General features: G+C 38.8%; 1 protein-coding gene across 2 annotated transcripts in view; it reads right to left on the reverse strand.

Moving 5' to 3' along the window:
- The window catches only part of eys (eyes shut homolog (Drosophila)), a 207,487-nt gene that overhangs the window by 104,103 nt on the left and 86,983 nt on the right, over positions 1 to 16,401 (reverse strand). For both annotated transcript variants that reach the window (XM_023963743.1, XM_023963742.1), the window contains 3 exons: positions 11,278 to 11,374; positions 10,752 to 10,859; positions 5,826 to 5,971 (listed from right to left, as the gene is read on the reverse strand). In XM_023963743.1, the coding sequence (XP_023819511.1) occupies positions 5,826 to 5,971; positions 10,752 to 10,859; positions 11,278 to 11,374 (351 nt within the window). The remainder of the gene's footprint in view (positions 1 to 5,825; positions 5,972 to 10,751; positions 10,860 to 11,277; positions 11,375 to 16,401) is intronic.

Below are 16,401 nucleotides of genomic sequence, written 5' to 3' on the forward strand. Positions count from 1 at the left end.
AAAAATTTGACAACATTTGACAACAAATGATTCAACCTGCTTAGCAATGCCTTTGGGATCATGCCTCTTTCAACAGTCAGACGGTGGAGCAAAGAGTCAAAAGAGTTCATCCCATGCCCATCACTGATCCCTGCCTAATAGATATCTCTGATATGCTGGTGCACCTGTACAAGACCCCAGCTAAATCAAGGTGATGTTACAGTCCCCTGTTTGGATACATCATCGACTTGTGTGTCACTAATTCCTGGCTGGTCTACAAGAGGGACCTACTGAAGCAAAAACCAGTGTCACTCAAAAGGTTCCTCCTGGCTGTTGCACACAGTTTAAATAAGATCAACAAGCAAGCAACCAAAGTTGCTTGCTTGTTGATCTTTTTCAAAGCATTGTTGATTATTTTCAAAGCATTATTGAGCTCTCTACCACAGATGTGGAAAAGCCACACACCAAGACCCTCAGTACCAAAACCACAATGTACACCACGACAACATGGCTCACCAGCCTCTTCACTCTGACATCAGGGACGATGAAACCTCTGTCCAAAGGGTGTGTCAAGGTCGAGATGTCAGAAATATAATGTTTTTCTGTGTGTCATTTCAAACAAAGAATGCTTTATGAAATACCATCAAAAGTGAGTGTTAATGATGTCTAAATTAATTGGTTCACATAATTTTTTCAAATATTTGCTGTATCTGTATGAAATCTTGTTCTTTTACCATTAAAGGACATCTCAACTGTTGGCACAAAGTGATCCTGGCATAACTCGCAAATACTAATGAATTGGGATAAATGATGTTTAGGTTCTGGAGCTCTTTGTTTCAACCTTTAGGTACTTTTTCACACATTTTTGCTCCTGATACTATGATGTGGCCTGCAAAGGGGCTTTTTTTGTGTAGCAAGCACACCATGTGAGTGCTAACACTTTTGCAACACCTCACTGCGCACTAAAAGATGAAGATTTTTCAAAACATGTGGTTGGCTTTGTACATTTTTGAATGCACTTGAGTGCTGAGTTAAGGTTCAGGTGAACCAAAAGTATTTTTTAGTCTCCACTATCTCCACCTTTTGTCCACCTTTTCTACATGGATGAAAGGACTGTTTTTTTTTAACATAGAAATCTGTGATTTTAGTTCAGTTTTTTTTACATCATGTTCAAAAGTTGTTCACCATTTGTGTTCTGCACTCGGCCTCTTGTCCAAGACCCAACATTGCAAAATACATGACAGAATTAGGTGTATTGTCTTCACTTGAAATACACCTAAATGTACTGAAGTTCTTTTACAATCAACAACATCCACTATGTCCTCAAATAATATACAGATAGGGGGGATATATATTTAAATATGTTGGTGGTATTTATAATTATTATACCATATAATTATTATTGTACATATTTCAAAATGAAATTGAATTGGTTTATGTGTGAATGATCAACAGCCTAAAGTGTTGAAATTTAAAAATTCATTTTTGGGAATCCAGTTGGAGCCCAGTATTTGCTATTTTTGTGTTCAATACATTTTAATTAAACCATAGAACTATAATTCCATGTTTTTTTAAGACAATACCAGTCTGAAACTATTCTGGAAGGATTCGTATTTTGTGAATATCAAATACATATGTTATGTCAGGTGGAGCATTACAGTGCATTGCTGACCAATAATTTTAAATTTCCATAATTTTTATCACTTCCACCTTAGTATATGATATTTTAGTGATAACTATTTACAAAAACATATTTGTAAAGTCAATGAAATGCTGTTTAGTACTTAATGGGAAATAACATCATATTACAAAGACGGTTAGACACATTTTTTGCAACAAATACATCATGCACTTAAAAGAAGCATAGAGAATCTTTTCATTGTTGTTAATGCTAAAGGAAAAAAAAATCCATTAAAACAGGCTTTACTAATATCCAAAATTCATTTTTCCTTTCTAGCAACTTTTTTAATACATAGGAAAAACAATATGCTTTTCTGTTAGCTTTATAGCTTTTTTTTGTTTTTCATCAAGGATTTTTTTATTTTATTAACAGTAGTTCCTCTTTTTCTGTTTAAATGACGAGTCATGTCTTATTTTTAAACAAAAACATGATGTCTGAATGGAAATATGAAAAAATTAAGAAACATTTAGTAGCATTATTTTAGTTTAAATTGGATGAAATCAGGAATTTGGGAGTGATAGCTACCCTCAGAAATCTTCTGCAGAGTTTATGTGTTTTTCATTAGGGTTAAAAAACGTTTTTTTCCACTGAAATATTTTTTTTATTACACTTGTAATCGAGTGATAAACCAGTAACTGAATTATCAATCATTCATATCGCTCTTCATCTGTGGGCTGAGACGGATGTATTCAAACTGCAGTAAGAAAGATTTTATTACTTCCTGTGTTTTATATATAGAAAGAGAGTAAGTTCTCTTTACGGAACACAAAATCTATCATTTCCTGCTGTTGAAGGAAGAAAAATGAAAGTTTTCTTGTGAAACAGCTGTTTCATTTATCAGAAAACAAAGCCGCAACGCAAGTTGAAAAATATGCCGTCTGTTATTTCAAAGGTCGAAAACAACTCTTACCCATAAAATCCAGTTAAGATAAAAATTGAAACATGAAGCAGCCACATATAGCTGACAAAAAAATAGGAAAAAAAAACTTTCATGGCTCTCAAAATTAAGAGCAATAATAACACACTTGTTTTTCAAACATATATTTAATATTTCAAAGAAAATAAAACTATTTCTGTTAAGGGCGTGATACACAGCCACTACATTTTGTGCATTTACCATGTATGAAACTTTGGTCTTTCATGATACATGCGTGATAAGCGTAATTCATAAGTGTGTTCATCGTGTGTTCATCATTAGTCGATGTGCGCAGATGTCCAGTGAGGGTTTCTGCTGATGGGCCTTTATGTGAATTTGGCTTTGAGCTGTTCAAAATTTTAGATCGGTTGAGAATTACCCAGTTTGTGTAGTTTAAGTAGTATATACACACTTGTTACTTAAATCTTACACAATTGTGTGTGATTTTTGCGAGATCCATGCAAATGTGTGGCTTTTTACGACCTGTCCACGCATATATTGCATATACGGCAGACATCTCACTTTAAAATTTCGTAATTGACGCACAAATCTCTAATGAATATCATGTCAACAGCTAAATAATCACGCACAGCTCATGTTCTACTATTATTTACGTGTTCTTTGTGCGGTTATTCATACTACTTCTGTGGTGACACAGGCTTTATGAATGCACTGAAACACATACTGATTTTCAAAACATGGTAAGAGTTAAATTAAAATATATTTGTATAAAAAAGCTTCTACTGTTTTTTGTTTTGTCAGATGTTGTTTGCTATCGTCAGCCATTTTTTAATTCTGCATTTCAAAGATAAACATTTGGTTAAAATCCTTTCATGGTTGCGTTCAATGGGGCAGAGACTAATATTTTTTTCTCCTTCCTGTCCCCTTTCATTTCCCCCAAATACAAGAGTGTTGTGTAATTTATTGTTGTGTGCTGTGAAAAGGAAATAAATAAATGAAATGAAAATATACATATCTAAAAGAATGGGCATATATTTTAGATAAAAAAAAGTTAAAGCAATGATTAATAATAAATTTAAAGAAATATATATTTTTAATAAAAGTATGTTGTCAAGAGTTTCCAAACAAACTTATTTTTGTTCAACAGCCTAAAGGCTAAATACTTGCTCAAACTCACCAAAGAGACATTTTTTGAACAGTAATCAACAGTGCAACTGTTTGGAGTGTTGGAAGAAGTCACAGTTACTTGTAAAAAAAAAAAAAAAAAGAACAATTGCAGTCACAGGATGAATATGAAGCCTCAACAAAAAAAAACAGCTCGAATTTAGATCAAGAGCCTCTCTGTTGTAGAGCGACGGTGGTAACCAGCACATCACCATGCTGCCACACTTATTTCATACTCATCTCAATGTTTACATTAAGTGGAAATATGTTTCTTAGTCCTCAGTCTGCACTAAACCCACCTCTTAAATAAAGCCATTGTGTCCTGTAACATGTTCAGCCAGCAAAAAGACTGTTTACTGAGGCGTTCCTGTATGAGCTGGAACATCATCATCCAACAATGTGCTGACTGAGGAAACTGCAACAATGTGCTGATTGCACTGTACAATCACTCAAGGGAGCGCGCTCACTAATGATGGGTGAAGAAGAGAAAACAGAAGGTGACGAATTCTGCGCTTAAACTGTGATTTATATAAACACGATCAGACATTAATCATGTCAATGCAATGACTTACGACCCCTGAACACAACACAACACAACACCTTCTACTACACTTCAAAAGGATTTCACCAGGACTGCTGAGCTTTTAAAGCTAAATGTTCTCAAAAAAATATATTTTCACAGCTGAAATCGAGGGTGGCTGCCAAACCTCCTGTTGTGGGATATAAATAAAAACACAATTTAAATAGATTAGAAATAAAACAAATGACTATTTCAATGCAGGAATAGTGAATGATTTACATAAGCAGAGGCAGAGAGGTTAAAAGAAAAGAAAGTCTTTTAAGTAGATTTATTTTCTAAAGTTTCTTTTAGAGGAGCAATTTGTTGCAAGGAAATGTAAAGACATTTTTTTCTTCTGCCTTTGTGCATCAATTATATCTCTTAACCAACATGTTGGATGGCAAAAATTGCCTTTTATAATTCTATTAGTTTTGAAATGAGAGTGAAATGGTCTTGAGTCAACGTCTTATCAAGTCCTTGGCAAAAACAATTTCAAGTCACATTTATCAACAGCAACAAAGACAGATGTTTGCATAAAAATTCAATATAGATGCTGATGCAGACGGGAATCAAGTGTCATCACAGCTTAATGGCGTCACAAGTGAGCAGTCCTACCACGGGACTGATTTATTATTAGGAGGCTTCAACTGTTAAAGTCGAAACCTGATTTGGCATTCCACATGCAAAAAAAAAAAAAAAAGAAAAAATAGACGAAAGAGTCCACTCACAGCTAAATTTAATAACATGTTAATGTCATCAAGTGACGCAGCAAGTTAGTGTCTCAGTCGCGACAACAAAGCAGGGCAACTTTTCAAAATAAAGCGACAAGAATACTTTTGCTTAAGAAATCAAATGTAGTGAAGGATTTTTTTGTGAAAACTCTTACCACTGGTGTAGTAGAAGAAATTTCAGAGCTCTGGTTGGTTTGGGACGGTCTCAACTGTAAATTTTGGTCGCCGGCTCTCTTGGGGAACCATGTTTCCTCGAATGAGCTCAGTGCAACGGAAAAAGTACCATGCTGTGCGTAGGCCTAATAATAAAAGCTATGCGTGTCAGGTTCTGCTCTCCAGAGTAGCAATACCTCAGAGATTTCCCCTCCTCTCTCATCTAGGGAAGGATAAATTGATGGTACAGTGTCCAAGACAAATGAAATTAATCTTCCCCGTAGCTGACAGCAATCTGCTTTGCAGTGCACTTAAACATACACCTGATCAAAAAATAGCACAATATCTGTCTAAGTGAAAAATAACACAAAAGGATTAAAGTTAAACAACAATGGTGCTCAGAGACCGAAGGGGCTGATAAAAAAAAGTTCCAGGAATTCATATCAGTTGAAACAGGTGACATTAATTCATTTCTTGTTAGCTTTACTAAAAAGCAAGGATTATATCTTGCAGAGGAAGGCAGGCTAATTAAAAGCAGGTATTGTGAGGCGTCTCTCTTATTCCCACTAAGCCAGATCTGTGTCAGAGTTGCTTCAATAGCATGCAGCCGCAGCAGCCATCATGATAAGCTTTTTAGACCCTCATATTGATCTTCGTGTCACCTAAGGGCACAACAGCTACCTGTGTATCCAGGCCGACAGACACACTTGAAGCCCCCAGGCATGTTGATACAGATGCCCTCGTGTAGGCAAGGTGAAACTTCACACTCATTCACATCCAGGTCACACAGCGTTCCAAAATATCCAGCAGGGCAAATGCAGTGAAACCTAGGAAGGATGCGATAACAGTGAATGATTAAGCAGTCAGGGTAAACAGGGAGGGGGGCAGCAGGTCAGGTAGAGACAACATCTTTTGTCTGATTTTGAATCTACTTTATATTTATACCATTGTAGAAAAACACACAGTTTAGGGAAATTAAACATAATGAACTGAACAATGCAAGTGTGCTTTTCTCAGAAACAAACTTAACTCAAATGACATTGAATGGTTTATTACTGAAGGGAAGAGCTCAGCCAGTTGAACGATCTAGTTTATACAATTACCGCCCTACTCTGGATCTGCTGTCACATTTCTCTGAGGAGATGCTGATTGTGTTTAAAAAGGAGCTAACAAGAAGTCATGCAATTAGACACCTCTGTGTTCAAGTGGAAATTGCATTTTCTTTATTAGAACAAATATATGAGTTAACCATGTAAAACCAAATAACATTTTCACAATAGGCTAAGTTAAAATTGTGTTTAATGTAATTTTTAAAAGCTCAAACAAGAGTCAAACAAGCATTTCGATATATCTACACTTCAAGTCCCACTCCGAACATCTTTTGAGCTATTTTTAAAGCATCCCCAGTTGTCTTTTGATTATGATTTTGCCGGCCCAAATGAAAACAAATCTGTTTCGTTTTCTAGGACATAGTTTCTGCAGAGCTGCAGTAGTTCATTAGAAATTTGCCTCTAGGCAGGACCAGTGGCGTGGAGCAACCCCACCCCCTTCCCTGACTTACAGCTCCTAGGCAACAAAAATAGCGAGAAATATTGGAGCTATCCAGTTGTACAGTTTTGAGCTGAAGACAGACGTACATGGATCTAGTCGTCTACAAGTTGCTGCATCCGAAATGAGCCGAGCAGGAAGCTTGTGGCCCGTCCTGCAGATTTTCTACATAACAAATACCAGCTTTTTCAAACTGCATTTTGTCGTCTGCTCCTGATTTAAACAAATTAATACTCAAAAAGGCAGTTTTGAGCCTAATTTTCTTGTAGCAGGGCCTTTTATGAGTTTAGTAGACTAACTCAGTGTCACAGTATAAACTGGCTGGATTAGCCTATTGGAATCGACGAGATGAAGATGGACACATCAGCATTGGTCAGCCAGTTTTAAAACACACCTGATGTGAACTCCCTGCACTGTGTAACTAGAGAAGTGCTCTGAACAGGGCCAGGTCACATGGGAACAAAGTCATGGCGAGAGACAAACCATTTAGGACTCAAATTGGTCTTGGGACTTCTCTACCCATCTGTCCGACTGAGCCTAGAAGCCCCGGGGCACCCATTAAGCACATCAGAGAGAAGCACCAGTGGAGTAAAGCCTAATCTAGATACATGATGTGTTCCTGCTGAATTCGCTCTCTGTCTTCAGAGGGGAAGCTTATGTGTGTCAAGGATGAAGAAAGGCCTGCTATATAAAAAAGGAAAACCTTGAAGAAGTGCAACAGTGTGCTGTTTTTTCTATAGATGATTTTGTTTGCTCGTCTTTCAAAACAAACCCAAAATAATTCTGCGTCTATTGCTAATATTTCCCATTTTTCATGCTGGTTCTTTGAAAAATAGCTGTAGTTCAAAGTTAGGACAAAGGAAAACTTCTTCTTTCTCTTTCGGCTTTTCCCATCAGGGGTCGCCACAGCGAATCATCCTTTTCCACCTCACTCTATCATGAACATCTTCTACCCTAACGTTAGCCAACTTCATGTCCTCTGTTAAGACATCCATATATCTCCTCTTTGGCCGTCCTCTTGCCCTCCTGCCAGGCAGCTCCATCTCCAACATCCTTCTACCAATATATCCACTATCCCTCCTCTGAACATGTCCAAACCATCTCAGTCTGGCTTCTCTGACTTTGTCGCTAACACAGGCAACATGAGCCGTCCCTCTGATGTACTCGTTCCTTATCCTGTCTAACCTGGTCACTCCTAAGGAGAACCTCAACATCTTCATCTCTGCTACCTCCATCTCAGCCTCTTGTCTCTGTCTCACTGCTACCGTCTCTAACCCATAGAGCAGAGCTGGTCTCACCACTGTCTTGTACACCTTTCCTTTGAGTCTTGCTGGCACTCTTCTGTCACACTACACTCCTGACACTTTCCTCCACCCGCTCCAACCTGCCTGCACTCGCCTTTTCACCTCTTTTCCACACTCCCCATCACACTGAACTGTTGACCCCAAGTACTTAAACTCCTGCACCTTCTTCACCTCAGCCCCCTGTAACCTAACGCTTCTACCTTGATCCCTCTCGTTCAGACACATGTATTCTGTCTTACTACGACTGACCTTCATGCCTCTTCTTTCCAGAGCAAACCTCCACCTCTCTAGCTGTTCCTCCACCTGCTCTCTACTCTCACTGCAAATTACAATGTCATCCGCAAACATCATTGTCCAGGGAGATTCCTGTCTTACCTCGTCTGTCAGCCTGTCCATCAGCATAGCAAACAAAAAAGGACTCAAAGCTGATCCTTGATGTAGTCCCACCTCCACCTTGAACTCCTCTGTCTGACCTACAGCACATCTCACCACCGTCATACTTCTCTCATACATGTCCTGAACTACTCTGACATACTTCTCTGCCACTCCAGACGACCTCATACAGTACCACAGCTCCTCCCTCGGCACCCTGTCATACGCCTTCTCTAAATCTACGAACACACAATGCAGCTCCTTCTGACCTTCTCTGTACTTTTCCATCAACATTCTCAAAGCAAAAATGGCATCAGTGGTGCTCTTACGGGGCATGAAACCATACTGCTGCTCACAAATCTCCACCTCTTTCCTAAGCCTGGCTTCCACTACTCTTTCCCACAGCTTCATTGTGTGGCTCATCAACTTTATTCCTCTATAGTTGCTGCAGTTCTGCGTGTCACCCTTGTTCTTAAAGATCGGAACCAGAACGCTTCTCCTCCATTCCTCAGGCATCTTCTCACTCTCTAGAATCCTATTGAAAAAACTCGTTAGAAATTCCACTGCTGTCTCTCCTAAGCACTTCCATACCTCCACAGGTACGTCATCAGGACCAACGGCCTTTCCGCTCTTCATCCTTTTCAGAGCCTTCCTAACCTCATCCTTTCCAATCTCTGCTACTTCCTGCTCCACAACAACCACATCTTCCTCCCTTCTTTCCCTGTCATTTTCCACGTTCATCAGCTCCTCAAAATACTCCTTCCATCTTTTCTGTACACTCTCCTGGGTTGTTAGCACCTTTCCGTCTCTGTCCTTAATCACCCTTATCTGTTGCACATCCTTCCCATCTCTGTCTCTCTGTCTGGCTAGCCTGAACAAGTCCTTTTCTCCTTCCTTTGTGTCTAACCTGTCATATAGCTCATCGTAAGCTTTCTGTTTGGCCTTTGCCACCTCTCTCTTCACTCTACGCTGCGCTTCCTTGTACTCCTGTCTACCTTCCTCAGTCCTTTCTACATCCCACTTGCTTTTAGCCAACCTCTTCCTCTGGACGCATTCCTGTACTTCCTCATTCCACCACCAAGTCTCTTTACCGTCTTTCCTCTTTCCAGATGACACACCTAGCACTTTCCTACCTGTTTCCCTGATAATCTCTGCTGTAGTTTCCCAGTCATCTGGAAGCTCATCCTGACCACCCAGGACCTGTCTCAACTTCTGCCTAAATTCCTCACAAGTTTCTTCATTCTGTAGCTTCCACCACTTGGTCTTCTTTTCTGTTTTCCCTCTCTTCTTCTTCCTGACCTCCAGAGTCATCTTACACACCACCATGCGGTGCTGTTTGGCTACACTCTCTCCTACCACCACTTTGCAGTCATTAACCTCTCTCAAATGACCTCGTCTACACAGGATGTAGTCCACCTGAGTACTCTTACCTCCACTTCTGTATGTCACTCTATGTTCCTCTCTCTTCTGGAAGTAAGTGTTGACTACAGCCATTTCCATCCTCTTCGCAAAGTCCACCACCATCTGTCCCTCCAGATTCCTTTCCTTCACACCAAACCTGCCCATCACCTCCTCATCACCTCTATTGCCCTCACCAACATGGCCATTAAAGTCTGCTCCAATAACAACTCTCTCTCCTCTGGGGATACTCTCGATGACCTCATCCAACTCACTCCAGAATCTCTCCTTCACTTCTAACTCACAGCCAACCTGTGGCGCATACCCACTGACTACATTCACCATCACCCCTTCAATTTCTAACTTTAGGCTCATCATCCTGTCTGAGACTCTTTTCACCTCTAGAACACTGTTTACAAACTCCCCCTTCAGAATCACACCTACCCCGTTTCTCTTCCTATCAACACCATGATAGAACAGTTTGTATCCTCCTCCAATACTACGTGCCTTGCTGCCCTTCCACCTTGTCTCCTGCACACACAGTACATCTACCTTCCTTCTCTCCATCATGTCTGCCAGCTCTCTGCCTTTCCCTGTCATTGTGCCAACGTTAAGAGTCCCTATTCTCAAACCTATGTTCCTGCCTTTTCCCTTCTCTCTCTGGCCACGGACCCTTCTGCCTCCTCTCTTTCTTCGACCAACAGTAGTCAAATTTCCACCGACACCCTGTAGGTTAACAGCATCGGTGGCGGTCGTTGTTAACCCGGGCCTCGACCGATCCGGTATGTCTAAAGTGTTGTGGATGATTTGCATGGTTATTTTGGCAATTTTTACGCCGGATGCCCTTCCTGACGCAACCCTCTCTATTTATCCGGGCTTGGGACCGGCACAGAGGCAACTGGCTTGCAACCCCCTGTGGCTAGATTAGGACAAAGGAAAACAAACAAATAAAAAAAAAGGATATGTGAATTATATTCATGCTTACATGTTCACAAGGTCCTTACAGGTGCCTGCATTGCTGCAAGGGCTGGAGGCACACTCATTGATGTCTTGCTCACAGTGAAGGCCTGAAAATCCCATCTTACAGTCACACCTGGAGAAGAAAAATCCTTAATATTGACATTCAGTCTTGGATGGAAACCAGAAGATCTATGGTTCCTATGCCTCGATGCAGAGTGGGTAAAAGACAATCCATATATTTTGTTATATTAATTACACATCATTTTTAGTCTAATTCTCAGTATTGTAAAGCATTTTTAACTTGCTAGACCTGAAGCCTTGAAGTGTAATTAATTACAAGAATAATTAGGCATTTAGAGTTTGTAATAATATGACCTAATTTCATCATGAAAAAAAATTGCTTTAGGCAATTTGCTGTGAAATGACAAAGTAATGCCTTAAAAACGCAAACTGAGAAGTCACTTTGTTTTGCTGCATATTTTCCTTAAGTTCAGTTATGACTCCCAGTATAAACCATCTCTCCTGAGACAAGTGGCCCCAACACTTCTTACCTGTAACCGTTGACCTGGTCCTCGCAGTGCCCCTGATTTTGGCATGGATGAGAAGCACACTCATTGGTGTTAATTTCACACCAACTTCCCTCAAATCCTGAAAGATAGATGAGATGGTCATGGATCAGCAACCCCCACTACATCCAGAAAACATCACAACGGGTGATAACAAAGACCCCGGTGAATGCCATTTTAATGGAACTAGTAGCCCCTGTAGCATATCTCATCTTCCAGCTCTCAGAACTCACTGTTTCCCCTTTGAGAGTCTGTAAGTCTAATAATACTTTGGTGCCACAGACAGATTGGTCTGAGGGTTAGTGGTTTGGGGTTTGGGAGGTGTGTGCTTGCGCGCTTTGCCATGTGTTTGTCAATGTGTGTGAGGGAAATCCAAAGAGTGGGGTGACATCTTGTTAAGTTAGGCTAAAAGGAAAAGGCTAAGCCCAAGAGGTTTTTTGGCCTTGTTCATTAGGGGGTTGAGGGGCAGGATGGCTAAGAAGATCAGTGTGGAGGCTTTGTTGTATATTTGAAGGCAGCATCGGAGCCTGTATTGTTTCTCTGCTAGAGGTAGTTCTACAGTAATTAGCCCCAGTTTGATCATGTGATGTTGACTATGAGAAGTCAGTTACTACGAGCACCACACATGCTTCTTTTATTAAAAGTAAACAGCACAAAAACTAAAATGTAACTGCATATGAGGAAATAGAGCAGAAACATGCAAGCCTCAGAAACAAAGTGGTGTATATAAAAAGTTCCAGAATCTTTCACCAGTTTTTTTCCCTTTTTTCATAATCTCTTGTATTTACTGTAACTGACTTAAAAAAGATTTATTGCTTTATTAGAATGGAAACCAAAGAGAAATTTAGCTGTTTCTGAGTAAAATAATATTTCTGGCATGAAGCTACATCTGGATTTAAATGAATGGAATACATCCGGATGACGTCTAAATTAAATCGTGTTAAGTGGAATTTTTTATTTATCATTTTATTTTTACATAAAGACTTTTGATTAGTTTTGTAACTAATTAGTGTTCTTTGAATATGTTTATGGCCAAAATTCTATTTAATTGATAGTAAAAAGTTTATTTCAGAATTTCTTGACAATAAACAATTCTTGACAAACAATTTAGCTCTTTTTACAAACTCTGCTAAAAAAGATCTAGCTTTTAAACAAGCTTAAGTTATGACTAAGTACATTTTGTGATTTTTATTTATTTGAGAATTTCTCTAATTCCCAAAAAATGGAGTAAATGTAAAAACCAAAAAAACAAACAAAAACCATCAGTTATGCTTTCCTTTTTAGGTTGGGATCTATTCTGATTTCCATTCGCAACCAAAGAACTATCAATCTGCAGTATTTTAAGTTAATTCAACATTCATCTTTCTTTAAAAAAAAAACTTCCAGATTTACAAGTTAGAGGTTTTCTTTAGGCCACATTTCCACAATAAATTTTAAACACTGCGTGTTCCCTTAGTGATTTTGAAGCACTACTGATAAAAATGTTACATCCATCTTTCCTCAGCTGTCAAAGGTAGAGAGGCCTGCTCCCTGGACACATCATTAATCTGTCAGAAGGCCACACAAAGACAAACCTCTGAGCATATTCTTATTGAGAGAAAAAAGATGGAATCACCAATCTACTTTGCATGTCTGTTTTTGGACAGTACTCGTATGCATTGTTACTAGACAGGCACAGAAAAAACAAACCAAGCAGATTCTCAATTAAGGATTTGGACCTTGAAACCTGATGAGGCAAGAATTAAAACCAAACAAACAGGGTAAAAAAGAACAGCAGCAATCTGTCATGGACATTTTAAAATACCGACTACTCAGTGTTCATGAATAAAGAATGAAAATTCAGATTATTCCTTTTATTCCAATTAAAAAAAAAAACAACTTTCAGGTATTATTGGATTTACTTAAAACAAGCCAACAAAGCCTGTGAAGCAATCTCTTAAATGCTGTAGGTAAATTTGTCAGTCTGCTACTTTAATAGGATCCCTTGCCAACAGATTTATATCTGCCACACAAATTACAAATGTATTTAAAAAAAGAACACAGGGTTAATGGAAAGCAGCTGTTCTATGCTTGATTTTGATGTTTGTATTCTCAGAAGCTCAGTACTTCCACTACACTCAAGCAGAAAATTTTATACACGTCAGAATAGCCAGATATTTCCTGTGATTATTTTCAGATTTGGCATAAAAAGAATTCTCTAACAGTAAGAGAAACGCTTGTAGAGAAAAAAAAAATAGGTTAGGCAGTGACAGTGACAAAGCAAATCAATCTATGTTTGTGAGAATGAGAGCAAATTCACGAGAACCTAAAGAGGACAGAACATCTGGTGAATTATGGGACAACACAAGTTTCCCAAGCTGGTCTGTCAGTCACAACTATGGCGAATTACCTTTGAGACTATTCCTAATGTCACTGCATTGTAATGCATCTTATGCCGCTAAGCAGTGACTGGAGGCTTCTACTTGACAGAATATGAAGAGGAATACCCAAGACACAAGACCACATCAAGTGGCAGGAGCTACATTATGTAATTGCTGGTGCTGCCAGTAAATGTCTGGGTAATCCCTGGTGTATAATGAACCCTTTTTGATGGACGTTTCAATAGAAAAATGAGGATGATCGTCATTTTAGGAGTTTGAATTTGGACATCCAGTTTTAACTTTTGTCTTTAGTCACTCTGACGTGGAAGTTATCCTAAGGGGGGGTGGGGGGCACTTAAAATGATACAATCTGCTGCTGCAGTAAAATTGATCATAAACTCTGAGTCAAATGGGTGATGTCATCTATCAACTATCAGACATCACCAGTGGTGCACTCTGTGCAGAATTTTAATGCTGAGCCAAGAATGAATCAAAACTGACAGTTTACAGTTAAAGTTTGGCTTTCAGACTTAAAACATTTAGTATATTACCTACTTAATTAGACCAAATACAAAATAACATTCAACAGATACTTAACTAAAAGACAAAACTGTTAAATCCTCTCACATTTTTTGTTTGTTTGCTTAGGGTTAAAGAAAAAGTATTTAGCATGTAAACCAGTTTCTTTACTGTCAATCTCATAAAAAAAAGGAAAACTAGTAATCAAATAAAATTTATTAGCGTCTTATACGTTTAAGACAAACAGAATTCTTAGATAATTAAGTCATGTATTTGACTATGAGAATCTTTATATATTAAATAGCAGTAAAAGTTGATATTTTTTCAACAATCCTTTGGAAAAGCTTTAATGTCTTGAACCTATGTTATAATATTTATGTTTTATCAATGAAAAATGGAGAAACACACTTGAAAACACATTACTTCTTCTATGCTTCGTTATGAAATTTCAGATTTTCTAAATATATGAACCAAACAGAATTACTAACCGTGTTTTAATATCATTCTTCAATCAGAAGTGCAAGTAAAAGAAGTGCAGCATGCTGGGAAGTCCTTTACATGCAAAGACTGAAAAGTGGGTTACTGAATAAGTGGGTTAAGAATAGAAGTCTCTTTGCCTGTAAACACCAGCCAGTGAAGCCTGTTAACCACACGGCAACACACCTGGACCACCTCTGCAAATGAAGCTACAATATGATTAAACACAGAGTTTATTTAAAAATTGTTTGCAGTACAGCTGTTGCTGACCCCGGCCTATTTTTGTACATTAAGTATAAATGAAGCCACCAGGTTCTTCCTCACTGCGGTGTGCAGATACTTAACCACAGCTGCTGTCAGGCTTGCAGTGTCCCCATCTTGTTGTTGTATTTATTTATTTTTTATAAAATATACATCTATTGATGCTTTAGTTTTAACATGGAGCAAATTATGGTTAACCCAAAATTCCACTAACAACAACAGAGGATTTTAAGCCACTAACAGATGAACAATAAAGCCTCACACTGTAAACTTCAGCACTGATATTGATTTTTATCTGGAAGAAATGCTTGCTCCTTCTAACCATAAACACAGTCGTTCCCTTTTGTCTGTCTGCTGTAAAACCAGAACTCTAATAAGTGTTCAAAAGAGCAAGAAGTGAGAGGTAAGAGTCATGTGAAACAAGTCTTTGCTTTTTGTCTGTTATGGACAACAAAGACTTTCACAATTGGCTCCATCAATCCACCAGGAAAGAGGCACACTATCCGGCAGCATAACTGGTGCTGGTTTTATTGCCTGTCACTGCACACTTTGAATTGAAGACTCTCCTTAAAAATGTCTTTAGCAAAATTTAGTTTATGTGGAAAAACAAAATCTCTACAAAGCCATATTTTTCTCTTTTCCATGTCTCTTAGGGTGTATTCAGATTGTGAGAATCGTTTGTTCCAGACTTAGTCTGCTTAATTTGTTCCAGATGGAGTCCTGATCCTTGCCTTTAGTCTGTATTCAGACTGCCGTCAAGCAGCCTTTCCTGATTCCAACAAAAGCTGGTAAACCAAACCATGCGAGTTAAAATCTCTATACTTATTGGTCAGGAATTACAAGGGCGGAGAAAAGCAGCTAAAAACAGTAATTCTGGAAGTTCTGTGCTTTGCCGTCCTTCTCAGGGTAGTTCATTCAAACTTTATATGTTGCTGACGGATTTTAAACACTTGTATCAACGTCAGGCACAACACCTTTAACTGCTGCTTTGGTCCGGTGGAGGCATGCTGCAGATACTGGCAAGAAGATGTCTAAGATGGTACACTGCGAAGCGTTTATGACTTGTCAGATATGTCATAGACACTTTGCAGTGTTTATGACATATCGGACAAGTCTGAATTTATCCAATCACATTTCAATGAGTTGCTGTGTCTCATCGGTGTCATGGCATTGTTTTGAGAGAATTCCGTTAAGGAACTACAAGGTAGCTTTTAGAATGAAGTCATAGCGCGTGTCGAGTAATGAGACAGAGAAAAGCATGTAAAACACGTTTTCAGATGTGTTAAGATAAAAATTGTAACAAGTAAGGAGTTGAACCCTTTTTTCCCTCACTGATAACACGACAATCATAGCTTTACATTTTTCCGCGGCTCATCTGTTGCTACAATCTGACTGTGCTTAGATCACGTGACCACCGGCTACGATGGCCGTTTGGGTCCTGTTGCACCGCTCCGAGAACTATTTAGACTGAGGTATCTCAGAGTGAACCAAA

This window comes from Oryzias latipes, chromosome 15 (genome assembly GCF_002234675.1).
Source record: "Oryzias latipes chromosome 15, ASM223467v1".
NCBI classification, from domain to species: domain Eukaryota; kingdom Metazoa; phylum Chordata; class Actinopteri; order Beloniformes; family Adrianichthyidae; genus Oryzias; species Oryzias latipes.